The sequence below is a fragment of the Neofelis nebulosa genome, chromosome 10, assembly GCF_028018385.1.
Source record: "Neofelis nebulosa isolate mNeoNeb1 chromosome 10, mNeoNeb1.pri, whole genome shotgun sequence".
Taxonomy (NCBI): Eukaryota; Metazoa; Chordata; class Mammalia; order Carnivora; family Felidae; genus Neofelis; species Neofelis nebulosa.
In genome coordinates this window covers 14,851,339-14,877,727 of record NC_080791.1, presented here as the reverse complement: position 1 = coordinate 14,877,727, position 26,389 = coordinate 14,851,339, and the positions used below count along the sequence as shown (strand labels likewise).

Here is a 26,389-nt window from a genome sequence, read left to right as displayed (position 1 = left end):
GCTCCTCTCCTGGCGGAGGATGCCCGGAGCGGCCGGCCCCCTAGCGCCGGTGGCTCCGGGCCGCTCGGCCGGGCCGGGGCCTCGCCGCTGATTGGCTGCACCGCCGGGCGGAAGTGATGCTACTGTCACTGGCTCCCCGGGCTCCGGGGAAGCCGCGAGTTTCCGCAGGCGGGCGGCGGCAGCAGCTGCGGCCGAGCCGGTGAGTTGGGCACTCGGTGGGGGCGGGGCCTGGCAAGTCCGGGCAGCCCAGAGCTGGGGGGGGGGGGGGGGCGCCGCCCGCGTCCGAGGACGAGGGGGCTGCACCGAGGGCGTCCTCAGTCCCTGCTTGGGGCAGCGCCGGGAGACGGGGCGGTAGGGTCCCGATTCCAGCGTAGTACGGGTCCCTCTGAGGAGGGGGACACATTGCACGGGGCAGAGGGAAGTCAGTGAAACTGACCGTGGACGCAGCCTGATTTCTAGGAAGCGGGTGTAGAGGCACGAGGAGGAGGACAGCCTCTTGGGACAGACTCTTTGCTGGACTCTGGGCTGCCCGTGTTCTTTCTTTTCACCCTTGGCACCCAAGAACTGTAAAGATGCACAAAGCAGTTGGGAGGTTGTGCTCTGCTTTCAGGGGGGGATTTAAGGTTCCTTTCCCAGAAACCTGGGGTGGAAGTAGGAGATGGTACTGCTCTGCCAGACAGAAGGAGGAAGTGGTGGCCAGGTTTCTCTTCTCTTCCGGAAATCAATGGGATCTAGGAGACTGAAGGGGCCTACCTAAGTGGGGCATAATCTGGCTATCTGGCGAGACTTTGTTTTACTTAGTCATGTGTGGGAAAGGCATCTGATTATGTTGGGACAGTGGAGGCTGCCGCAGGGCTAGGAGGAATGAAATGTGGAATGCAGATTTTTGGAGGGAAAAGTTAGGTGGCGTAAGTTTCCTTCTTCCTTTCCAAAGAGACTTCGGTAAAATACCTATTTTTCTGTAATGTTTTGAGTTGGATCCATTTGGGTGTGTGTGTGGGTACTAAGCCCTGCCTCGGGGTGACACGAGTACAGAGCAGATGATTCTGAAGGAGCCCAGTCACCCGTGGGCATGCACATGTTCTGCTGCCCACCCACCTGTGCCTGTCCCCACAGTTGCCCACCAGTTCTAAATTCGGCCCTTCTGAAATCAAACCATGGGTGCCAGCCCCGGGTTTGGTGTTCAGCCCTCACTTCCAAACCAACCTGCCGAGCTAGTCCGTAAGGGTATAGCCCCTTAGTGCTACTTTCCAATCATTTCTTCCTTCCCGGTTGCCTGGTTGCCCGCTTGCTTTTTACACCTGTTCAGTTTCGCTCACACTGTCCGGTTTTCCCCATTTCCACTGCTTCCTACCTACTCTTCCTTCCCCTGGCCTCCGTCAGAGATACAGAAATCAGGAAGTTAGCTACCACCTAGACTACTAGGAAGCAGTACTCCCTGCTTCTCGATGAGGGTGTTTTGGCAATAGTTCAAGCCCTCTTCTAGGCCTCTGGGGGCCAAAGAAAAGAGGGTGGCATGATGGTTAGGACAAGTAGGGCTTCTGGGTTCTGTACTGACTTGGCCAGTTCTTTGCCAGTCTGCAGCCAACTTGAGATCCCTGAAAATGATACTCGATCATTGGCCAGTTCCCTTGGTCACAGGTCCTGGAGTTCATGGCTAGCCTCTGCTTGCTCCCCTGGGTTTGGGAGGACACCATTTCTTCTTTTCTTGGGGCCCACAGGTCTGCAGTCTGTGCTCAGAGCCAGCACCACTCAGTGAAAGTGATGCCTTTTCTCCATTTGCACAAAATGAGTGTGAGGTGGTCAGCCAGACCAGGAGCTCAACCTCACATAGAGTCCAGGTAGGATTGGGGCACCATTGTGGGGAGTCGGCCCTGAGGACAACCGGATGAGGTGTCAGCTGGGGAAAGATTTATGTCCCCTCTAAAGGGAGGAAGGTCTCTTCTAAGAGCAGTCATGGTCCTGCCAGTAACCTATGGGAGCGATACGACTTCTAAGCCCTTTTCACAGCAACAGTGGCAAAGAGCAGTGCGTTGCCCGTTAGCAACTGGACATTCTATTTGATTATCTGGTGAGATGGCGATTGGCCCATCATGCCGTGGAGGTATCCCCTGGGGTTGGCACTGGCCCAGGGCTTATCCCTGTTGCTCAGGAATAAGTGTGAATAAAACGAGAGGATCAAGTATTTAAAAAAGGAGTGGATTGGGGATTTCTAGGTGTAATACATCGATGGCTTGGCCTGCCTGCAGATTCCTGCAGGTGTCTCTGATGTCCTTTCTGTTTGTTTTTGCAGCCTTCTGCTCTGATGCCGAAGGGGAGGCAGAAAGTGCCACACTTGGATGCCCCCCCGGGCCTGCCCACCTGCCTCTGGCTGGAGTTAGCCGGGCTCTTCTTCCTGGTTCCCTGGGTCATGGGCCTGGCAGGGGCCGATGGGCCTAGAGCCCAGGGTCTGGGGGGGCTAAGCTGGGCCGTGCATCTGGACAGCCTGGGAGGGGAGGAAGAGACCCTGGAGCAGCAGGCAGACGCCTTGGCCCAGGCGGCGGGACTGCTGAATGCTGGGCGCGTCGGGGAGCTCCGCGGCTACTACCTCTTCGTCCAGCCGGCTGGGCAGCAGCAGGCGGAGGCCGCCCGGCAGCAGGCGGAAACCGTGTTATCCGGGCACGAAGCTGTGCGCTGGCACTCGGAGCAGAGGCTGCTCAAGCGGGCCAAGCGCAGTGTCCACTTCAATGACCCCAAGTACCCACAGCAGTGGCACCTGGTGAGTCCAGCCCTGCCGTTTTCGGCTTTCCGGTGGATACGTTCTGGGTCTTCCGTTCGTTAGTGGGCTTTTGACTGTGTTACTCTTCGGTCGCCCCCCATCCTTTGCCTGAGGAGACACAGCTGTGGGCTTCGCCTTCCCTGCACTCACTTCTGGGGAGCCAGTGGGCTGCAGAGGTGAGGGTGTGGGTTCTGGGACCAGGCTGCCTGGAGTCTAATCCAGCTCCGCCACTCACCGACACACGCCTTTGAGCAAGCCGCTTAAACCGCTCTCTGCCTCAGTTTCCCCCTCTGTAAAGTAGAGACTGTAACAGTACCTACCTTGTGGAGTTATGGTTAGCATAAGTGAATTAATATATGTGTGTCAGACACGTGATAAATACTTCGTAGCATGTTATGTAATGTTAATAAAATGGTATATATATGTATATATGTTTTTTAAGTTTAATTATTTAGAGAGAGAGTGTGAGTGGGGGAGGGACAGAGAGAGAGGGAGAGAGAGAATCCCAAGCGCTGTCAGCGCAGAGCCCGACATGGGGCCCAAACTCGCGGACAGTGAGATCGTGACCTGAGCTGGCATCGAGAGTCGGATGCTGAAGCGACTGAGCCGCGTAGGTGCCCAGGAAAATATATATTATATGGCATAATAATTGTATCGTCCAACCCTTAACCTTGCCACATTTCACTTCTACCACCCGTGAATGACGCCAAGCTTTCCCAGGGAGCTAGGTTGTGGCAAAGCCCTCACTTGTCCGTCTATCCTCACTAGACCTATCGGTCTACGACCTCTGTCTGGCTCTTTGAGGGTGGCCAAGCGTGAAAAGGGGCTGCTAGCCTGCTTGTCTGTGAGCTATACTGTGTGTCACTGGCCTCCCAAGGCTCTGAGAATAGCTCCTGACCCTGTGTCTCCTACAGAATAACCGGCGGAGCCCCGGCAGGGACATCAACGTGACAGGTGTGTGGGAACGCAATGTAACCGGGCGAGGGGTCACTGTGGTGGTCGTGGATGACGGAGTGGAGCACACCATCCAGGACATCGCACCCAACTATGTGAGTGGCCCTGGGACAACCCCTCCGACCCCCGTGTCTTACCTCCTTCTTGATGTTGCCTCAGTCTGGTTCCCTTTCTTCCGGGTCACTGGGCCACACAAAAGGGCCCGGGAGATGGGACGGCTGAGCTTCCCCTTGCCCCCAGCCGGCATTCCAGTCTGGCAATTAAGACCCAGGGACAGGACTCTGGGTGGCACTTCCTGGTTCCTCTTGCTGCTCCCTGCCCTGGGCAGTAAGGAGCGGTCCCTGTTGGCAACTTCCCTCTCCACACGAGTTCTGAGCACCTTCCTCTCTAGCCTGGTCTTCGTAGCCCTAGATCTCTTTTACCTCGGTTTCCCAAGCCGTGGAGCAGTCTCCCAGACCCATTTCCACCACGGATGAGAAGGAAGTTCCCTGAGCCCTGTGGCACTTTCAGTTTTGCCCCGCGTGTCCTATCTCATGCCTATAGCCTGGGTGGTTTGCAGAGAGAGACAGACAGGCTTGTTGTGCTGGCTCGGAGCCCCAAAGTCCCAGTTTCCCCGGGTCTCCTCTCTCCTTGAGTTCCAGGCCCTGACCCCTTAAAGCCTGTGAATGACCATGTCGCCCCTGCCATGTTTCAGAGCCCCGAGGGCAGCTATGATCTCAACTCCAACGACCCTGACCCTATGCCACACCCAGACGTGGAGAACGGGAATCACCACGGCACGAGGTGTGCGGGCGAGATCGCCGCAGTGCCCAACAACAGCTTCTGTGCCGTGGGAGTGGCGTATGGGAGCCGCATAGCAGGTACCTGTCACTCCGGCCTCATGGGCCTCTCCTGTGGGACCATCTTCATCCCCTGCCTGCCCCTCCCCCAGATTCTGAACCCCGTTGATCCCACTGTTGACACACATAGCATAGGGCAAAGGGAAGCTTATGATATGTGTCTGTGGGACACATGAGTTCATTGGGTTTTGTCAGTGCCGTGGTGTCTCAGACATGCTGTTAGCCACAAACCCTATCATCTACAACAGATAAAAGTGAGAGTGGTCTCAATGTGGGATGGAGACTTCGAGCCCCAGCCACTCCATGGCCTGCCCCCTTTTTCTGTTCGTGGTTATGTCCCATCAAATGACCCGACTCACTGTAATGGTAACTCCTTTTCCTTATCTGGGTTATATTTGTATCTTCATAATTTCCCAAGTACCCTTGACCCTGCCCTTCCTCCTTGACCCTTAATGTCTGTGGAGACTCCTCTGCTATCGCCCAGCTCTCCAACTGTCATCCCTTCTGATGGTCGCTGTCTGCTCTCCCTCCTTTCAAGAGAGCGGAGCAGCGCTGGCCCCCACTGGGGATCGTCCTAAGGCTCCTCCTCTCAGCCTTTGTCCATCAGAGCAGAACGCAAAGGGTGTACACGGGGAAGCCCTCCCCATGACTCCTCCTCGTAAATGCTTGGAAACTACACACTGAATAGAGTGACTGTTTTCCTCTAACACGCCAGCAGAGGTCAGCAACTCTCTCCATAAATGAGGCGACAGAGCGAGCCAGAAACTTCAGGGACCAAGTCCCTTCTGAAAGCTCCATTTTCCTTACATGGTCGCCGGGATGTGACCCGCCCCATTTGAGAGGGTGAAATTAGGCATCCACGGAGTAGTAATGGTAATGAGTACCTTTTCTTGAACACCTTCTATGTGTCAAGCGTCGCACTGCTGTTTTACGTGATTAAGAACGCAAGTAAGGGAACTTAGCTACCTACACTCTGGCCCGGGCTCTTCCCACCAGACCCCATGATCCTTAAAATCTAAGATGTAGCATTATGTTAAAAACCACCGTGGTCCATACACATGGTATAAAAATTGAGAGATACAGGAGCGCTCAGAGGGAAAAGTAAGTCTCCACGTGTGGCTCCCACCGCGCTGCTCCCCGTCTAGGGGGCCATCAAGACTGAGGAGCTGATGTGGCCTTCGCTGCCTAGGTATCCGGGTGCTGGATGGACCCCTCACAGACAGCATGGAGGCTGTGGCGTTCAACAAACACTATCAGATCAACGACATCTACAGCTGCAGGTAAGCCAGGAACACAGTGAGGGCGCGAGGCTTCAGCACCTGGCACGGATCCTCCAACAAAAGAACAGCAAGATGGGCTGGCTCGGCCAGGTCCCAGCCAGGGGCCTCTTACAGGGTTCGACCCAGAAGTCCCATCACTCGGATTTCTCCAGATCCCTGGCCACTGGGTCCTTCCTCAGTCCTAAGCCCCGTGTCTCCCCAGGAATCAGGTTGCCATATGAGGAGTGCTGCATTCTGGCGCATGTTCATTTTGTTTAATAAGCTCATGAGGCCTCCTCTCCAACCACAGCCGAGCCAAATGCCCCGCACCAGCCTCGCTGCCCTACGCACGTAAATGCACGTGCAGCTTCAGATTATGGTTATGGTTGCGGAGGGGGCAGGGGCTGAGTTCCCGCCTAAGGGGGAACTGAAGTTGGGCTGCCCTCATGGCAATGACAGCACCTGTTCCCCCGCCCAGTACCTCCCTTAAATGTATGACATCATCCTCAGCGTACGTTTCTCTTAGAGAAGGAATTGAGAACTCCTCAGACCCAAGAACCCACACAGATTGAGTACTTCTTTTGTGGGTGCTCTCCCGTCAGCCTGGTATTAGAGCTCTACATCAGGAGATGGGTGGCCCCCGTCCCCCACTACTAATATGTATTGTGTCCTGCTCCTGAGGACCTGAGAAAGGATTTTCAGGGGCAGGTTAAAGCAGTCCTAAACTGAGAGAGTTTCCAAGGGAAAAAAGAGCCTTATTGCATACTTCTGTTTTCCACCTTGGAGTGAGGGCTGAATCCTTGAACCCTATGTCCTGTGATCATGGCAGTCCTGGCCTGGAGCACTTGGGAGAAGACGAAGAGGCCAGGCCGGGGGGTGTGGTCACTTGAGACCTGGGTGGGCAGCCGTGGTGTGGCTCTGGCTCTCCCCTCTGGGTATTTCTCAACAGCTGGGGACCAGATGATGACGGGAAGACAGTGGATGGCCCCCATCAGCTTGGAAAGGTAAGTGAAGTGCATGAAGATAGACCTAGGACACCCTCTCCACTCAGGTCCTAGAACTACTACGGGTCGCCCCCTTCCCCACCCCACCCCCATGTGTGGTGCCAGACTCACATCACCCAGCCCTCCCACCTCCTTTTGGGAGAACACTCCTAACCTGGAGGTGGGGGTGCTTGGGGGACCCTGGTTCTTAGAGAAGTGGAACAGTGCTTTGAGTTGTTTCCCTGTGATTTGGGGCTCAGTGCCCCACTTCCGGCCCTGCCCTATCTGATAAACGGTGTATATCCTTCAGACACCGTTGTTCAGCTGACGTCTTCCTCCCCTTCTCGTAACCCTCTTTAAATCTCCTTCTCCCATGCCCCAGTGCCTTTGGGCTTTTTTCGCATTTCTTTCTAGGAGGGAAGGAGGCAATTGGTATGGAGGGTAGAGGTCTTCCTAGGAGTTCCTCAGCTGATCCCAGCATGGTTTTACTCCTCAGGCTGCCTTGCAACATGGGGTGATTGCTGGCCGCCGGGGCTTTGGGAGCATCTTTGTGGTAGCCAGCGGGAACGGTGGCCAGCACAACGACAACTGCAACTATGATGGCTATGCCAACTCTATCTACACCGTCACCATAGGTAGCGGCCCGGTGGTTATGCGTGCATGTGTGTGAGTGCATGTGTGTGTGTCGCTCGGTGGGGAGGGGACTCCGTTTCAGTGTGTGTGGGGCTCCGTGGTGAGGAGATTGTGCATTTTGGCGTGTGTATCAGTCAGTGGTGAGGGAATTGTGTATTTTTGGGGGGGTGTGCCTCAGTGGTGAGGGGGGTGTGTGTTTTGGAGTGTGCGTAGCCCTCAGTGGTGAGTGGGTTGTGTGTTTTGGGGCGCCCTGGCTTCTGTGTGTCTGTCTAACTGTCCAAGCACAGTCTTCTCTTCAGGCTCACATAGTTAGTTAGGAGGGACTATCCCTGTTCTCACAGGATCTCAGGACGTCCTTAGTAGACACCATACTCCGGGAAACTTTCAGCCCATCATCTGGTTAGGCCTCTGCTCCAGCCTCTCTTCCCATGAGCCACTTGCCTCCTGCTTGAAGGCTTCCCTGACCCCCTCTGGTCTGGATTAAATGCCTCGTACCTGTGCTCCCCACCATAGCATCTGCTGTCCCATTGCATTTATTTACTTACCTGACTTCTTCCCTGACCTCAGGCTCCTTGAGATCAAGACTGTGGCTTTTTCCTTGTGGCCCCAGTGCCCCTTACAGCATGTGACCTGCAGTAGATAATTAATAAGCATTGAGGAAAATGAGTGTGTGAACGGATAAGTCCGTATAGAGGTGGCACTCCCCACCCCCGTTTTACCCCGGAACCTATGGAAAGAAGGGTCTTAGGGCACAGAATACCCTCTGCCACTTGAGGTTGCCTCTTCAGGTGATGAGCGTGGGCACTCTGAGGCACTTGGGCTACTGAGATCATTTCTGAAACTCAGGACAGCCTCCCAGATGATAACTCAGCTCCCGCTCCCCCTCCTCTCCTCCCCAGGTGCCGTGGACGAGGAGGGCCGGATGCCTTTCTATGCGGAAGAGTGTGCCTCCATGCTGGCGGTCACCTTCAGTGGTGGGGACAAGATGCTCCGGAGCATCGTGAGTGCCTCCTGGGCCCGCGCTTCCCACCCCCGTCCCACGACACTTCCCTCAGGCAGCACAGCCAGGTCTCCTCGTGTCCCCGCTTCCCTGCCCCATCCCTTACGTTCCTCCTCTTAGCAGATACGGATCTCAGAGGGCATGCCACTGTTGGAAAAATCAGAGCCGAAGACTCTAAACAGATCTGTAAACGGCCTTTATCTTTAAAAGTTTAACTTACAAGTATATATTTTGTTATAGGAACGACTAAGCATCACACTGATTAAAGAACTCATGTGCAGTGTCTTCCTTTGGTAGAATTTGGGCTTTGGCTAGTTTCTCTGGGCTTAGGAAAAAACCCTTCGTTCCATTACTCTTCAGCCCTTATGTAAATACTGTGAGTTCTGGTCACATTCCTCATCAGGAGTAAAGCTAGCAGTTGTCTTGATGGGATGGGCAGGAAAAGGAGTCCGGGAAATGTCTCAGTCAGCCCAAGAAATAGTTCTTTCCTTAGAGCTAGAATTGGAGCCGTATCACACAAGAGATTGGAGCCGGGCGGTGGAGCTTCTCAGGCTGTGGGAAGCTTTTAAAGAATTCAGAGTCTGATGCCTGCTTCCCACTGGCTTAGCTCCATCCCAGCAGGTTGGGGTCAGGTCTCTGGATTGTGACTCTACAGCTCTCCGCCTGTCCCCGCTGCCCAGAATAGAGCAATGCGGGGATGGGGAAGAGCTGGGCTGGAGCCCGGGGGTATCACATTTCTCCAGCGGCCCAGGTACGGAGGTCTCTCTGGGGCCACTGGGAATTGGGCTGCTTTGTCTTCCTGCTGGGTCAGATTCGTTTTCCAAAACTGAAATTTTGTTTTGCCAGTAAGTGACTTCTGGTCAACACATGGTTCCAAGGCCCTGTGCCAGGGGACCTCAGCTTCCCACCCCCGCCCAGGGAGGAAGGTGGAGGGAATGGGTCGAAATGAAAACCTAAGAGATCCTTTGCCCAGCAGACAGGGGTCTGGGTTCAGAGGGCACTCCAGCCAGGCCAGGCTGGGAGAGGAGGAAGAGGAAGAGGGAACCCTGGTGGAACTCTGGGGAACCCACTCCCAAGGAGGCGTCACCAGCATGGGTGCCATTCTGGCTTTGCTGCTCTGGCCGTTCCCTAACTCAGCTCCACCTCTTACCCCCACCCCCACCTTCCATCCGAACTGTGATTTGTCCAGAGGTGAAAAGAGAGTTTGCTTATCCAAGTTCCCAGCTTTTGGATGTCCTTCCTTGGAAACCCCGCGTTGCCAGTTTCTGTTCAGTGACCAGCTCAGAGGAGCGGTCTTCCTGAGAACAGAGCATGGGGCATGCACTGCCCACCCTATGGCTGGCCGGGGTGCATCCCTGGACTTTCCTATGGCTTCCCAGGGCTCCCGCCAACCTAGGCCTGTTCCCAGCCCTCCCAGCTACAACGAGACTGTCCCGGTGACGCCTTTTCCTTAACAGGGAAAAAAAATCAGTCTGCTCCCTGGCACAGACCAGCCTTCCCCGTCTCATTGAGACCACAGCTTGGGGGGTTTTTTCCTTTTTCTCCTGGGAACGCACAGCGTCTGAGTGAAAATCACATCTCTTGGCAGCTGCTGTAGCAGCTGGGAGGGAAGCAGTGAGTACAATGGAGAAAGGGTAGCTCTTGGCAGAAGTTACCTCCCTGGTGTCTGACCCAGAGAGAAGCCTGGAAGAAAAAAAACCCTCAAGTCTTAACATCAGCACCACGTGCCATATCCAAAGTGCCACATAGTGGAGCAGGTTTAGGCAAACCCGTTGTGGTTCCAGGGTTGATCGGAGCATGAAAAGAACTGGATGCCATCTCTCCCCGCCAGGCAACTCTCCTTCCCGTCCCCCACTGTCACCTCCCCCTGAGAACCACAGGTAGAGTGTGGGGGGGGGGGGGGGACTCATGGGAATCATACTGAGGCACCAGGCCCAGAGCAGCAGGGCGGGCAGGCAGTGTAGACACTAAGCCCTCGCTGAGCTCACAGGGTGGGCGAGGGCACAGTTCCCTCTCCCTGGGAACACATTCCCTTTGTTCGCACTGATGTCACTCCAACCCCTATCGCCGGGCTGCCAAGTTGGATTTCCTTGAATGGTGCCGTCACTGCTGTCCCAGCTCCAGCTGGGGCCCAGGAGCCCGCCCGCCCCCCACATCCCCCCGGGCCACTTCCTCTGTCTAGCTTGGTTGAGGGGGTTGGAGGGCCAGGCTAGGGGATTCGGGACACAGTTATTAGAGGAGCCAGAATCAGGAAACCGTCCTCTGCACATAAGGCCTCTCCCACACCTCTGTCTCCTCTCTGCCCACAGCCGGACCCTCCCGAGTAGCCCTGTAAACTGCCTTCTTTTCTCAGCTCTCCAGAGCTTGTCCCACGGGGCCTAGGGTGATGAGGGATTTTCCTTTATCCTGACCCGCTAGTGGGCCTCCCTCTGGTCAAAGACTCAGCTCTCACAAAGCCAGGGCCGACCTGAGAGCCTTCCTCCGAGGCCCCGTCCCCTGCCCCTCTCTCCACAGCACCTGTGAACTCCGTGTCTAACCCAGTCCCCCCCATCCCCCAATCCGCTTCCCAGGTGACCACTGACTGGGACCTTCAGAAGGGCACAGGCTGCACCGAGGGCCACACAGGGACCTCGGCCGCAGCCCCTCTGGCGGCAGGCATGATAGCCCTGATGCTACAGGTGCGGCCCTGTCTCACCTGGCGTGACGTCCAGCACATCGTTGTCTTCACAGCCACCCAGGTGAGACCCTAGCAGCCGGAGCCGTGGCCCGGCCCAGCCTTCCCCAGGGTTCTGCTTCCAAGGACTTGCAGGGATCAGGAGGCTTCAGACTCTAAATGTCCCACAGGTGAGGTGCCCGGTGCTTTTCAGAGTTGCCTGTGTCTAGAACAGGCGTGGGGACCCCATCAAGATCCTAGGCCTCAACTCATCCGTACCTATTCTGCCTGTGCTGTTTCACCTGCACAGGAGCACCCTGGCTGTGCTCCCTTATTCCAGGGCCGGTGACTCCTGGCTCCCTCTCTAGAAGCAAGCTATGGAGGTGGTGACATCATGGGGCTCTGACCTTTTGTCCCAGCCTTCCTTGGGGAATCCATTCCTAGTAGCCCTGGTGGGAGAGTCTGGACCGGGTCAGCCAGCAGGGCGAGCAAGGAAACCAGAATTAGGTTGTTGACATTATAGTTGACCCTTGAACAGCATGGGTCTGAATGTGTGGATCCACAGTAAATGTATTTTCTCCTCCTTGTGGTTTTCTTGATAACATTTTCTCTTCTCCAGCTGACTTCACTGTACGAATACAATACATAATACATGTATGAAATGTGCTAACCAACTGTTTGTGTTGTTGGTAAAGCATCCAGTCAATAGTAGGCTCTTAGGACTTAAGTTGTAGGGAGTCAAAAGTTATACGTGGATTTTCGACTTTGGGGCGCAGGGGGCAGTACCCCAACCCTTGAATCGCCCAAGGGTCAGCTGCACTTTGGAAGTCCCAGGGACTAACCAGGATCTCTGTTTCTCTCAGTATGAGGATCGCCGTGCAGATTGGGTCACCAACGAGGCAGGCTTCAGCCACAGCCACCAGCATGGATTCGGCCTGCTCAATGCTTGGAGACTCGTTAATGCAGCCAAGGTGAACAGGTGTTGGCAGGGCAGGGACCCCTGCATGGAGCGACCTAGGGAGGGGGCTAAGCGCCTAAAACATTGCCTGGCGCATCGTGGGTACTTAGTGTTCTTTGCTTCATCTATCCTAGATGACCCATTTTCCAAATGAAGAGGCAGGCTCAACTTTGTCATTGAGGCTTCCAAACTATTGGTAGAGAGTATAGCTGGGGGCTCTCAGGGTGCTGTGGTTCTCATCTTCCACCCTGGACACAGCCGTGGCCTCTGGTTCCGTAGGGAGCACTCCCAGGGGTCAGCAGGAGCCTTGGGAGTGAACGAAGGTGATGAGGAGAGGGAAAATAAGAGCGGGGCCCTAAGGATCAAGTTGGTGTGTGCGTGCGTGCGTGTGTGGTCGGTCTTGTTCATTCACCACCACCCCCTTTCCTTTAATAGATCTGGACCTCGGTCCCTTACTTAGCTTCCTATGTCAGTCCTGTGTTAAAAGAGAACAAGGCTATCCCGCTGGCCCCCCACACGCTGGAGGTCCTATGGAATGGTAAGTAGTCAGCAGAAAGGGGGTTAATCTGGGGATTGAGGTTTGGGGCGGGGTAACGGGGGAAGTCAAACTCCTCATCCCTGCCCGATTCTAGCCCCTTCCTTTAGGAGCTGAGCTGCAGCCAGACCTGTGGCGTTTTCTTTGACCATTTTAGGACATGTTGCTGCTTCTGACTTGGCTGGCCCCCTGGCTGCTTAAATAAGACCTTTCTCCTGAGTTACTAGTAGTGGAGACGAACTGCTGAGCAACCGGTCAGAATAGCTGGGGGAGGGGCGCCACTGGGACTTGGGCAGACAAGGCAGGAGTTGAAAGATGCTCCTTTGACTTGCATGCCAGGAACTTGCCAGGCAGTTCTCTTCAGCCCAGTGGCCTTTGGATGAAGTAGATGAGTTTCTTCCTTTGATTATCCAGCTTGTCTAATACACAGATAGTTGGATGGGGTGTGTCGGGAGTGGGATGGGAGGATGCAGATGTCACCCGGGGGTGCAGCCACCCGTCCCTCACACCTGGGGTCAGTGGGATTTTCTGAGGGTCTGCAAATCGGAGATGTGGTTTGTGAGGAGCACCGAGGTTGATCCCCTGCCCAGAGACGAGGGAAGCCGGATGGGGGTGCTTGTGCATCTGCGGGGAAGATTGCCCTGAGGCCCCATGTGAGCACTGGCGGGGGGGGGGGGTCCCTTGAAGAATTTGGACAGGCAGGGTTATTTGCTGTTTTTGCGTGAAGACTGAAGCATGCCATGCTCTGTGCGCAAATTAGAACTCCATCCTCACTTCTTCCGGTTTGATCCTAGAAAGTGATCAGACCAGAGTAATAGCAAGAGGAAGAGTAGCCAAAGAAGGGACAGGCAGGGGCGGCCTCTTGGGGCGGAGGTTTCCCTGACAGGGGTTCCACCGTCTCTCTCCCTAACCACGTCCAGCACTCGCCCAGCTTCCCTCTACGTGGAAGAAGATCCACGGGCCCCGTTCATTGTGTTTTCCGTAAAAGGAATGCTATCTTGGAAAGGGCATCCGCCAAGGCAGAGAAGTGCAGGAACATTCCTGGGAATGAAGGGCCCCGGGCTCTGCCCTCATGAGTCTTGGAGATAGTGTGCCTTTTGTACCTCCCCCCACGGCTCCCTCTCCCAAGCCCCCTGTCCTTTAAGTGACAAAGTAACCCATAACCGCACCTGTCCTGTAGAAGTTGACTTAGAAGAGGGTTGGGGCCTTTCCAGTCTCGTCATCCTCTGCTTCCTCCTGTCTGACCGGGGGACATCGCCCCAGCCTGTGTGGCAAACCTCCCTACGTACAGAGGCGCCTGGCCACCGCTTGTCTGTCACTGGGCAACACAAAAAGAAGGACAGCTTGTCCTGGGCTGGGGACAGTGGGACTCGAATGGTGGGAAGACGATGAAGCAAAGGGAGGCGCAGACCCAGAGTTTTGCTAGTGTTGAGGGCAGCAGGCAGGACTGCTGTGAACTTCTGCAGTCAGAAAAGGTGTCTTCCCCTCTGTCGTGACTCCATTTGCCCCCCGAGCAGACAGGACAGAAAGTGCAAGCTTGTGGGGATGCTTGGAGGTTGAAGGGACTCTAATTAACAAAAGATCAGGGCAACTCAGTCCTAGACAGTCTAGAGACCTGCTCCCATAGCCAACCTGTAGTCTTTTCCCCCCAGGACCTGGGATAGTCGGTGTCTGAGGGCTCAAAATGGACCTTTTATAAGGTGGAGGGAGCTGAACATTGCTGAGATGGGAGAAGAGGCGAAATACCACGAAGACTCTAGAACCTTCCACAATGATAGAAATGTTCTCTATCTGCACTGCTCAATTCAGTGGCCACTGGCCATTTGAGGCGATTCAACACTTAAATGTGGCTTGTGTGAGGAGCTGAGTTTTAATTTTGTTATACTTAAATTTAATCACAAGTGGCTAGTGGCTGTCATATTGGGCAGCACGAGAGCGAGACAGAGGTTATGGACGAAAAGGGGTTGGAGGCCCTTCGTTCCTTTACATCTGACTCTGGGTCTGAAATCTCCACCGGAGGGTGGGAGGGACAGTGGGGTTTGGGAGGAGTGTCTAAAACACAAGAGACTGTGTGTTTTTACAGAAATTTCCTGAAACCCCTTGCACTTATCTTACCCTATTTACAGTCTGAGTCTAACGGGCTCACCTCTGCCTGCAGGATGAGTCCCGTTCCTTCCCTTCTCCACACCTTACCTGTCTGACCCAGTCTTTCCCTCTCCACCAACTCTTCCTTTTGCCTTCAAGTGTCCTCCGTTCACCTATTAGGAAACAAAACAAAGTCCCTGCTGTCCTTTAACCTGTAACCCTTTCAAGTGAATTAACTAAAGCCATGGCTCACTTTTATCACCCGCGCTCTCTACCACTGAAGACTCGGTTCCTTGTGCACAGCGCCCCTTTCCCGGCCAGGCCCAGGGGGCTGGTTCCGACTTCATCCTTCTCGACCGGCCTGCTGCTCTGACCCTACGAATGGGGGCCCTGGCAGCAGCCTCCCTCCTGTCCAGCTTCCGGGACCTCCTCTGCTCCAGAGCCCTCTTCCAGCTTCTCCGCCCCAGGTCCTCGTGTCCTTTGTTCGCTCTGTCACTACTCCCAGACCGTGAGTGCCTCTTTAGACTCATCCCACAGTTCTCTCTCCTCCCTCTGGTTTCTCGAACTGTGCAGCAGTTTTCGTGACTTTGGCTACCAGCTCTCCACAAACGATTCCTGGATCGAAATCTTTTATTGTGATCCCTTACCAGTGGGAGGACAGAGATCGTCATGGCTTCCGCAAGGTTGTGAACAAAGAAAGCCCTCTGGCCACAGGGAGAGGGTTGAAAAAGACCCAACTTACCAAAGGCCAAACAATAATAATAATATGATCATCATCAACTACGACTTGAATGCTTTTTATGTGCCAAGCACTATTCTAAGTATCCACTCATTTAAGGTATTAGCTGCCTTAATTCTAGTGTCCACACACGCACGGCCACCTGTGTCTCTAACACACCAATAAGAAAGGCAGGTAGCATGCCACCGTGTATACATCTGAATGCAGACGGGCCCTCATGGGGCTCTTTCTGGATTCCATTCTGTTCCATGATGTTCTCGAACGTGTCATTTACTCTCTGTAAGCCCTTTCTCTGCCATGTTAATGCTCTCCTCCAACTATGCTGCCAGTATTTCCCTTCATCTTTCTATCCCCAGGTCACCGTGTGCTGTTGGGTATTTGCCAGCACGCTGCATTTCACATACACAAAATTTAACATTTCATTGTCACCCTCAAAAGCCAGCTTGCTTTCCAGGTTTCCTCTGTTTCTGCCAGAGCCATTGCCGTTCCCTAGGCTTCCGCACGTGAAGCTGTGGCATGGTCAGCCCCGCTGTACCCCTTGCTTCTGCCCCGGTCTTCCCCTGTCCATTCCACTGCAATGTACTCTTTCGCTTATTTCTCTGAAATGTCTCTTAATTGATTCACTCTTTCATTCTGCGAACGCGAGACCCACCTCATTCCAGGCACTGTATTAAGTTCTGGGGATTCAGAGTTAGACAGGATTCCTGCCCTCTGGAGCTCACAGTCTGGTAGGGGGAAGGTGCCCCGTCTGCAGTGGAGATGACACAGATGTCCAGGGAAGACAGGAGGGCTCTCGGAGAAGCCAGGACTGGCCTTTCAGCAGGTAGCTGGCCAGGGGAAGAGGTGAGGAGAAGGACATCCAGGCAGCAGGGGCAACAGGTGCAGAGGCAACAGAGCTTCAGGGGGCCACGAGTCATGTGTGGCTGGAGCGGGGGTCTGGGGGCAGGACCAGCTAGAACTCCATGTGCCACGGTAAGGAGTTTGGACTTGACCTTGAAATCTGTGTGAGGATAAGCTTCAAGATAAGCTCTCACCAACTGATGGTGGGGAAGGGTGAAGGAGAGCAGTCTCTTTAAAAAAAATTTTTTTAATGTTTATTTTTGAGAAAGAGAGAAAGAGGGCGGGGGGGGTGGGGCAGAGATAGAGGGAGACACAGAATCTGAAACAGGCTCCAGGCTCCAACCTGTCAGCACAGAACCCAATGCGGGGCTTGAACCCATGAGTGGTGAGATCATGACCTGAGATGAGGTTGGATGCTTAACCTGCTAAGCCACCCAGGCGCCCCGCAGTCTCTTATCTTTTAGAGATACATACGCAATCTCTCCTGATGAAATTACTTGGTGCCTAGGGATGTCATCAAAAGACTCTGGGAAGAGGAAGAAGTGAGGATCATTGGTGAAATAAGATTGGCCATATATTGATAATTATGGGAGTTAGGTGTTGAGGACATCTGTTCTATTTTTTTAGGTATGCCTGGAATTTTCCCTAAAACATATATATATATATATATATATATATATACACACACACACACACACATATGAATATAAATGTACATATAAATGTTTATATGTACATTTATACACTTATATAAATCAGTATTGCATATTTATTAATATATAAAAAGATTTCAGTTATTTAGCTTGAGCAACATCTAGATAGTGATGCCATCAAATGAGATTAAGAACCCAGGTGGGAAAACAGATCTGGGCAAGGGCTACAGAGTATGAAGATTGAGGCTGAGAATTTGACTCTGCTGTGTTTCAGGCTTCTGGGCAACATCTAGAGGTTATATCCAGAAAGTGGTTGAAGAATAAAGTTCAAAGGTCTAGACTCATGGCAGTGGTTTGGGAGTCACCAGCGTAGGAATGGAAGAAAAGGTCTGGGGAAGAATGCATCACCGGGGTTGGCAGGCAGACAAAGGATGAAAGAGGATCCAGGACATTAAAGGAGTGAACAGAGGAAATAATGCCTCTGAAGAAAAATGAGGAGAGAGGAGATGGGCTTAAGGGGTAGGAGGAAATCCAGAGGACAGCATCACGACATTTCATGGCAGTTTCAGGGAGAGGGCAAGTAGACAAGGGCAGAAGGGCGTCCCTGGGTTTGCCACCCAGGCCATTGGTGACCTTGAGTATTGTTTCAGTGTAGTCACAGGGGCAAAGCTGGATTGCGCTTTGTTAAGTAATTAATGAGGACAGGAGAAGACTTCTGGTTAAAGATGGCAAATTGAACATGTTCTTTTATTTCTGCTTTTCTTCCCAAACCTCACCAAAATGAGAATAAAGGAGTAAAAATGGTATAAGCCCAAGGACAAAGAGAATGGGAGAGACCAGCAAATGAGAGATCTCATCACAGTTTTGGAAGCTGGAAAATGAATGGAGAAGTGAGCAGGGCTGAGAAAATTGCATAGCAAATACCTACAAGGGTGATACTAAGAAACAAGCCCCTTCGTGCCACAGAATCCCCAAAGGCTCAGGACTTAGAGGCCCCATGTGCTCCGGGAGATGCACGGAGACGCCCAGACATGAGGTATGAGGCAAAAAATAGGGATCAATGAAAAGGTAGACCCCTGGGCACCTTCTCCGGTTCTTGGCAGCCAGGTGATTCCCCTTCCTTATCCTGGCAGGAGTTGGGAGGTTTATTCTTCAGAGACAGAGAGTGTACTGGGAGAGATCCCAAGGCCCTGGAGCCAGGTGATTGGAAGGCTTCTCTCTGGAACAATGGAAGGACCCCTCATCGAAAGACTCGGAGATACTCATATGGAGGGTGCCTCCACGAACTGGTCAGGTCCCGAGCCATCTAATTTTAGGGAAGCCTGCCGTATAAAGCTCCACTCATGCTTAGAGCTTCCAACTGGCTTTTGAAGCTAATAAGGATCACTGGCCATTTGAAAAAGGAAACCTCCAAATCCTGAGGACAGTTATTTTCAAGGCCAAAAGTCAGCCTAATTATCATGCGGGAGGGTGGGATACGGATGCTTTCAGGCATGCAAGTCTTGTTCATGCTTTCGTGTGTCGGAAACTGCTGGACGATGCAGTGCTTCCACAAGGAAGGACACACCAAGAGAGAAAAGGGTGGGGAAGAGAGAGAAAGGGAGTACAGACAGACCGGAAGCAGAAACCCCAAGGGAGAAGGAAAGGAAGGTCCCAACCCAACGGCAGTGCAGCAGATAGGAGCGGGAGACAAGAAGGCAGAGGGTGAGTCTCCCAGGGACAGTGGCACTGAGGGAGCTTCAAATCTATTCATTTGAAGAAATAGTATTCAGAGAGCTCATGTGGTTCTTCTGTGCAGCTGGGGAAGAGTCAGTGATGGGGACGTGAATTTAAGTAAAGCAAAAGGAGGGCAATTGTTAACTCCAGAGGGGAAGTCAGCAAGTTGTTGAAATATGATCATTACGTACCACTTGGCTAAATTCCATTTAGAGAAGATGGAGGGGAGGGCAAGGTAGGGAGAAGATGTGGGCGTGGTATTAAATCTTTATCTGCTGTAATCAAAAGTTGATAAATAACGCCAAAGATTGATAAACCATGAAATAGTCATACCTAGTTATTATTTGGAAACATGAAGGTAGATCCCAGAAGAAAACAATCAAAAGCAAGAAAAAGTGCTCCTGGGGAGTGGCTCACGAAGGTGGTGAGGGATTGGGGTGGGAAATTGTTCTTTTACGCGTTGAGCCCTTCTGGGCCAATTTGCTTTTAAAACCACTTATGCTATCTTGACAGGAAAAAATGTTAAGAATGAATGAGGGGGTAAGAAGTAGAGAGAGCGAATGTAGACATCTTTTCCAAGAAGTTCAACAGTAAAGGAAAATAATATCCTCTACTTACGTGGTCCTAATACTTGGTGCTTGTTCTAAGTACTGTATGTATGAACTAATAGAATCCTCCTAGCAACCCTATGAAGCAGGTACTGTTACTATCCACCTTTTACACATAAGGAAACAAATTTGATTCTCACAACTAGGACAGGGCTGAGCTGGGATTTGCACCCAGGCTGGATGGCTCCAGAGCCCCTGTTCTTTTTTTTTTTTTTTTTTTTAATTTTTTTTTCAATGTTTATTTATTTTTGAGAGACAGAGGGAGACACAGAATCCAAAGCAGGCTCCAGGCTTTGAGCTGTCAGCACAGAGCCCGACGCGGGGCTCGAACCCACAGACCGTGAGATCATGACCTGGGCGGAAGTCGGACACCCAACCGACTGGGCCACCTGGATGCCCCAACAGAGCCCCTGTTCTTTTTTTTTTTTTTTTTTTTTTTTAATATATGAAATTTACTGTCAAATTGGTTTCCATACAACACCCAGTGCTCATCCCAAAAGGTGCCCTCCTCAATACCCATCACCCACCCTCCCCTCCCTCCCACCCCCCATCAACCCTCAGTTTGTTCTCAGTTTTGTTTTTTTTTTTAACTTTTTTTTTTTTTTTTTAATATATGAAATTTACTGTCAAATCCCAAAAGGTGCCCTCCTCAATACCCATCACCCACCCTCCCCTCCCTCCCACCCCCCATCAACCCTCAGTTTGTTCTCAGTTTTTAACAGTCTCTTATGCTTTGGCTCTCTCCCACTCTAACCTCTTTTTTTTTTTTTTTCCTTCCCCTCCCCCATGGGTTTCTGTTACGTTTCTCAGGATCCACATAAGAGTGAAACCATATGGTATCTGTCTTTCTCTGTATGGCTTATTTCACTTAGCATCACACTCTCCAGTTCCATCCACGTTGCTACAAAAGGCCATATTTCATTTTTTCTCATTGCCACGTAGTATTCCATTGTGTATATAAACCACAATTTCTTTATCCATTCATCAGTTGATGGACATTTAGGCTCTTTCCACAATTTGGCTATTGTTGAGAGTGCTGCTGTAAACATTGGGGTACAAGTGCCCCTATGCATCAGTACTCCTGTATCCCTTGGATAAATTCCTAGCAGTGCTATTGCTGGGTCATAGGGTAGGTCTATTTTTAATTTTCTGAGGAACCTCCACACTGCTTTCCAGAGCGCAGAGCCCCTGTTCTTAACACTGGTGGGTAGAAGGAAGTGAAAAGTTGAGAAAGGGTTTATTTGTTTTTGTTTTTCATCTGCAGTAGGAAAGACATAAGCAAGAAGATGGATAATGGGGCTGGTCCCTCGTTGAACCCTTGCCAGCCAGTAGCTGTGAAGGGAAAAGAAAGCAGAGGGGTTTGAGAGCGTAAACAAGAGAGTGTTGGGGAGCTGAGCTGTGGGATCTGAGCCGTTAGGAAAGGGCAGCTGGATGGATCACAAGGAAATGAAGGAAGGGGTCAGGAAAGGAGTGAGGGAAGTGGAGGGACCGGATGGCTTCGTTTCCAGAAGAGGGAGGACATTGGCTTTGAAGACTTGCCAGATGGACTTGAAGAGCACGTGCACGTGCACACACGTGCCCAAAGGGAGCTCGAGATGGGTATTCACCCACGTGCTACTAACGCTTGCCGGGGCCTCTTTCTTTTCAGTTTTATTCAACTACATTTCTGATATGTCTTTGATTAATCTGATGAAACCCACCATGAGAGTTTCAGGAGCCAGGCCATCCCAGATAATGAGCAGGCCCAGGGTGTGGTCGTGGAAGTGGGATGGGAAAGGAAGTTTGGAGCTAAGGAGAGAAAGCAGGTGAAGTCACGACGGGGCGGGGCGGGGGGGGGGCAGTCCCGGGAGCACTGGTGGATGAGGGTCCAGCGCCTCCCAGAACGCAGTGGGAGGGGGCCGCGCGGGCGGCCAGTGGGCACAGGTCCCGGAAGGACAGGAAGCGGTGCCACAGACTCCAGGCTTTCCTTTCCTCGTCGTCCTTCGATCCTCGCCGTCCACACTCTCAGTGTGAAGTGCAGGTGCTGGGCTCTGCCTTGCCTGTTGGAATATGAGTAAGTGGAAGAAGAAGCGCTTTAGAGAGATTTTTTTTTCTCGTTGCCACCTGATTTTTTAGTATTCCCCAAATGAATCTTCTGCTTCAGCCATTTGTGATTCTCTTAAACTTTGTTTCGAAATAACTGTAGATTCACTGCGTCGCGAAGACATATTCAGGGGGATTTCACGCACCTTCTTCCCCGTGTTAATATCTGAAATAATCATAGTATAGTATCAAAGCCAAGACAATGGCATTGCTACAGTCTCTAAAGCATATTCAGATTTCGCCAGTCAGATGTGCACTCGTGTGTGCGTGTGTGTGTGTGGTGTGTGTGTGTGTGTGTGTGTGTCTCAGGGTAGGGAGGAGGCTCTGTGCGTTTGTACCACATATGTGGCCTTGTGTGTCCACCACCACAATCGAGATCCAGAACCCGCCATCCTCACAGGACTTTCTCATCACCCCTTTGTGGTTGTCCCCTCAGCCCCATTGTGAGCGCCCAGCAGCCACTAATCTGGCGTCTGTCTCCACACTTAACGTGATTCATGAATATCACACAAAGGAAATCGTGCACCATGCATTCTTTTAATAGTGGCTTTTTTTAATTCAGCATAATTTCATCCAAGTGTACTTACTTCAGTAGTTGTTTTTAGAGATTTGTATCGCCGTCGGTAAGAGACCTGCCCACCTCCACCTCTACCTCTGTGCCATTTCCCCTCCTGGATGGCACGGCTACCTACCAAAACCCTCTAGCAGTCTGTATTCATCTCCTTCTTCGGAGGGTCTCCCTGCCGTGCGCTTGAACCCACCTGATTCCTCTCTGTTCTAGCATCAGTTATGTATTCCTCACACCGTATCATTCTCCACTTTCAGGTAGAAGGTAGAGGTCACGTCCAACTTCCCTTTCTATCCCCAGCGTCTAGTACAGTGCCTGAAACGTAGGAGGGACTCACGAAGTTACTTTTTGGCTGAATGAATGACGTGGCTCTGTTTGATTCTTACCCTGTGTCTTGAGTATGTTTTCACCCCAGTGAGAGTCTAAACTAGATTGTAAATCCCTTGACAGCAGCCTCCGCGTTCCGTTTACTCGTGTATGCTATAGGTCCCGGTTAGGACTGCCTTAGGTGTTTGTACGTGGCCTCGATGAGTATGTGCCTTTGTGTGTGCGGGGATGGACGGAGGGCGTAAGTGCTTATGGGGCTGGTTTCCCAGCTGCCCAGCCTGACTTCCCACAGTCAGCAGGATGGACCTGGAGATGTCGGGGCTGAGGACCCTAGAGCACGTGGCCGTGACCGTCTCCATCAGTCATCCACGACGCGGCAGCTTGGAACTCAAACTGTTTTGCCCCAGTGGCATGATGTCCCTCATCGGCGCCCCCCGCAGCATGGACTCGTACGTACACCTGTCTGTCCCTTCTGAGCTCTTTTTGCAACAAGGGTCTTTGCGAGGAAGAGATACGGGAAAAGTGGACACTGGCACCGGCCTGAGCTATCACGGCACCGGCTGACTGTGGCAGCTGGAAGCCATTTCTGACCTGCTTTGTACAAGTCACTTACAATGTGCTAAGCGCCGCACTTGACAGATATTTTCTCTAATCCTTTGTAAGCTGCCTTTACAAATGCGGAAACAAGTCACAGAGCTAGGAAGTGCCTGAGGAAGTAACGGGAAGCCTAGATCTGTGGAGCTCCCGCAGCCTGTGGTCTTGCCACCTTTACTTTTCCCATGAGGACACAATGATGCGAGTCCTCTGTCCCATCCCCAGGGGACAGAGGCAGCACTCGAGGACCCCTCAGGGCACGCTCCCTAGTGACTGTAGCTCAGGCAACAACTGCTACATTTTCATGGCTGCTTCAGGGAGGAAATCACGTCTGTGGGCCAAGGGTCAGTTCCCTGCCCTGCGCCTACCAGGTTTTCCACTCTGTTTTTCCCCCAGAGATCCCAATGGCTTCAATGACTGGACCTTCTCCACTGTGCGATGCTGGGGGGAGAGAGCGAAGGGGACTTACAGACTTGTTATCAGGGATGTGGGTAAGCCTGCCTGCCCTTCCATCTGGTCCCTCTGGAGCTCAGAGTCCCCGCAGAAACCGTCCCACGGGGAATACGTAGGGTCGCCATTGGACCAACAGGGTAGATGCCAAGAAGTACGCGCCATCTAGAATATGGGCACCGAAATCTAAACTTGTTCGTTGGTACTCCCTCTCATATTCCTTGGAGAAGTGACTGATCCATTTTTCCTCAGGATAGCAACAAAAATTCCTTGTTGAAACCACATTTCAAGTCCTTTCACATATAACCGTCCTTCGGCCAGCCCTGGTAGGCAGGTAAGGGCAGGACTAATTTTCACCGTTTTTTGGTTTTGTTTTTTGTTGTTTTGGTTTTTTGGTTTTCTCTTTTTTCTTTCTTTTTCTTTCTTTTTTTTTTTTTTTGAAAAACCGAGGTACACCCAGAGGTCTGATGTGGCCGGTGCAAGGTCATACAGTATTCCAGCGAGGAGACTGGAAACTGAGCCCAGCTCTCCCGGCTTCCAGTCAAGCTAGGTATTCCCTAGACCAGTGGTTTTCAAACTTTCCTTTAATTTAGTAGAAGGACATTTTATTTCCTCCCCCAAGCAAAATCCCAGCTGAAACCTGAAAATATGAAAGAGCTAAAGGCAGAGCCTCCTTGCTTCGGAGTCCCACCTCCCAGCCTCCCCGTGTCCATCCCTGAGGGCACCCGTGAGGCGCGTCTGCAGAAGCCCCCAGCCAGTGGGACACGCACAGCCTCAGCTGGCCGTGGGGTCAAGCCCCCAGGTTGGGGGGGCGGGCAGGGCCTCTGCTGCTCACACGGCCAGCGCAGGGGCAGGGCTCACGGTGCTTCTCTTGCCCCTCTAGGAGACGAGACGCCCCAGGCCGGCACTCTCCAACAGTGGCAGCTGACCCTCTATGGCTCTGTGTGGAGTCCAGTAGACATCAGGGACAGACAGCGGTAGGTGCCAGACTCATGTGTCAGAGGGACAGCAACTCCAGGGGCTGGGAGAGGCCGCTGAGGGCCCCCTCCTCCCTGGGAACCCACACTACCCCCCCCCCCCCCCCCCCCCGCTGCTCTGGGACTTCCCTCTCCTTGGCAGTAAGGTGAGAGGACGGGTGAGGGCAGGAGGCAGAGGAACCAAGTTCCAGAGCAGGTTCTCATCCCTTGTCTTCTCCACAGACTGTTAGAAAGTGCCATGAGTGGAAAATACCTGCATGATGGCTTCACTCTGCCCTGTCCTCCTGGGCTGAAAATCCCTGAGGAAGATGGTTACACCATCACCCCTAACACCCTCAAGGTACGAGGGCCGAGCCTCCGGCTCCAGGTGGGCAGGAGGGGGCTGGGGGGGGTGGGGGGGGTTGGTCCTTGCTGGGGTGCTCCAAGTGACCCGAGAAGTGAGGGGTGGGGAAGACCTGGGTCCCCACTCTACTAGCCAGCTCGAAGAGGGCACTGCTCAGGGGGTCAAGTGCTTTGAGGTGGGGCAGCGGTCCCTGGGAGGTGAGAGATTTTCTGAGCTCGTTGTTCTGGGCTGAGGAAAGCCACAGGGCTTTGGGAAACCATCCCTAACTCAGGTGCTTGACCTTTCCCAGACTCTGGTGCTGGTAGGCAGTTTTACCATCTTCTGGACCGTTTACTACATGCTGGAAATATACCTGAGCCAGAGGAATGTGGCCTCTCACCGCGTTTGTAGGAGCGGACCCTGCCACTGGCCCCAACGAAGCCAAAAAGCCAGGGAGGAGGGGACAGAACTGGAATCAGTGCCACTCTGCAACAGCAAAGATCCAGATGGAGTGGAGACAGAAAGTGAGGGCCCTGCCACCACGTCTGGTCCCCTTGTCCCGGACCTGTTGGATCAAGGGGACTGGGGCCTGTCCCAGGACAGGAGTGCCCTGGACCACCCTCATCATCAGCTACCCCCAGACCTGTTGCAGGGGAAAGAGGAGCAGATTTGCTGACCCAGGGCCCAGCAGACTCAACATGGGCCAGGCTGTTCCTTCCCCGAGCCAGGGAAGCTGGGAAAGCTGCTCCGAAGTCCCAGGAACTCTGGGGAGAAGGCGGCCCTGATGCTAACATGGGGAATCCACAGGCCTCAAGAGCTCCCTGTGACTACATTCAGGGAGGGCGAGGGACTTCTCAAAGTGCAGTGACAGAGGAATGGTGCCAGAGAACAGTGTGGCCATAGCCTCAAGATCTTCCTCCTCCTGAAAGCTTTTGGTGAGAAGGTCTTGGACAAAGGCTCGGCCCCTCCCATCTGTCAGGCCTGCTTCCTCATTTCTCCTGGGCAGGCTGGTGGACCCTCACCCATGTGGTGGGGCGGTGCCCACCAGGCCAGAAGAGCCTCTCAGTGGAAACATCACTGGGGTCACTTAGGAAGAGGGCTCAGGGTGAAGGCTGGGAAGAGCCCCTGCATATATGCCTTTTGATGACCCAGGACCTAGAAACCACAGTCCCCTCCTCTCCCTCCCTCACCTTCCTGCCTACGCCTGGAACTTAGGACATACAGGTATGGCAGTCAGCCCCCAGCCCAGCCACACTCGCCCTGAAAGCAGCTGCCTCCATTAGCCCTGATCAGAAGCCAACCTTGAACATACTCCTGACTCCTTCACCACCGCCCCCCACCCTCCGTCCTGAGGGATCGGTACGACGCCCCTGGCACGGCTCCCCAGGGCCCGCGCTGCCTCACTACGGTAGTCTGCAGCAGGACTATGACGGGGCTCGGCCACTGCCACTCCAGCCCTGCGACCGCCCTGTCTTCCTCTGCAAAGTGCTCAGGGAAATGGCCTTACCCGCTGGAGGCCCGCCGTCTGCCTGACAGGCTGTGAGTCCTCCCACCATTACTGGCCTCCTCCCCTCTTCTGAGCTAGTTTGGTTGATCTCAATTTTTTTTAACGCTTAAGATTTGGGTTTGTCTTTTCACAGCAACATTTGGTTGAATGTTTTTCTGCACAGCTTTTCCAAAATAAAAACCTTCCACGCAACTCTGCCCCTCCCCAGCTCCTTTCATCTGCCTCCCAGAGCTAATGCAAGTTGCCAAGTTGCTCTCCTTGGCCTTCGGTCCCAGGTCCCCGAGATCCACTCTCCTCCTCCGCGTGGCCCTCTGAAGGAAACTGGCCCCCCTTGAGGTCCTAGAATTTG

General features: G+C 53.0%; 1 protein-coding gene across 2 annotated transcripts; it reads left to right on the top strand.

The window, feature by feature from the left end:
- Positions 1-60: 60 nt before the first annotated feature.
- On the top strand, positions 61-26,232 carry PCSK7 (proprotein convertase subtilisin/kexin type 7). Of its 2 annotated transcripts, none has more exons than XM_058686835.1 (17): positions 61-199; positions 1,722-1,841; positions 2,294-2,758; positions 3,673-3,807; positions 4,407-4,572; positions 5,741-5,831; positions 6,760-6,814; positions 7,290-7,428; positions 8,326-8,426; positions 10,997-11,164; positions 11,943-12,050; positions 12,473-12,575; positions 22,483-22,639; positions 23,181-23,275; positions 24,118-24,211; positions 24,434-24,551; positions 24,844-26,232. In XM_058686835.1, exons 3-17 carry the CDS (start codon positions 2,306-2,308, stop codon positions 25,207-25,209), a joined length of 2,349 nt encoding a protein of 782 aa, XP_058542818.1. In that variant the 5' UTR covers positions 61-199; positions 1,722-1,841; positions 2,294-2,305; the 3' UTR covers positions 25,210-26,232. The 2 variants fall into 2 exon arrangements, with proteins under 2 accessions (XP_058542818.1, XP_058542817.1); XM_058686834.1 differs by having other exon boundaries at positions 24,826-26,232.
- Positions 26,233-26,389: the final 157 nt, after the last annotated feature.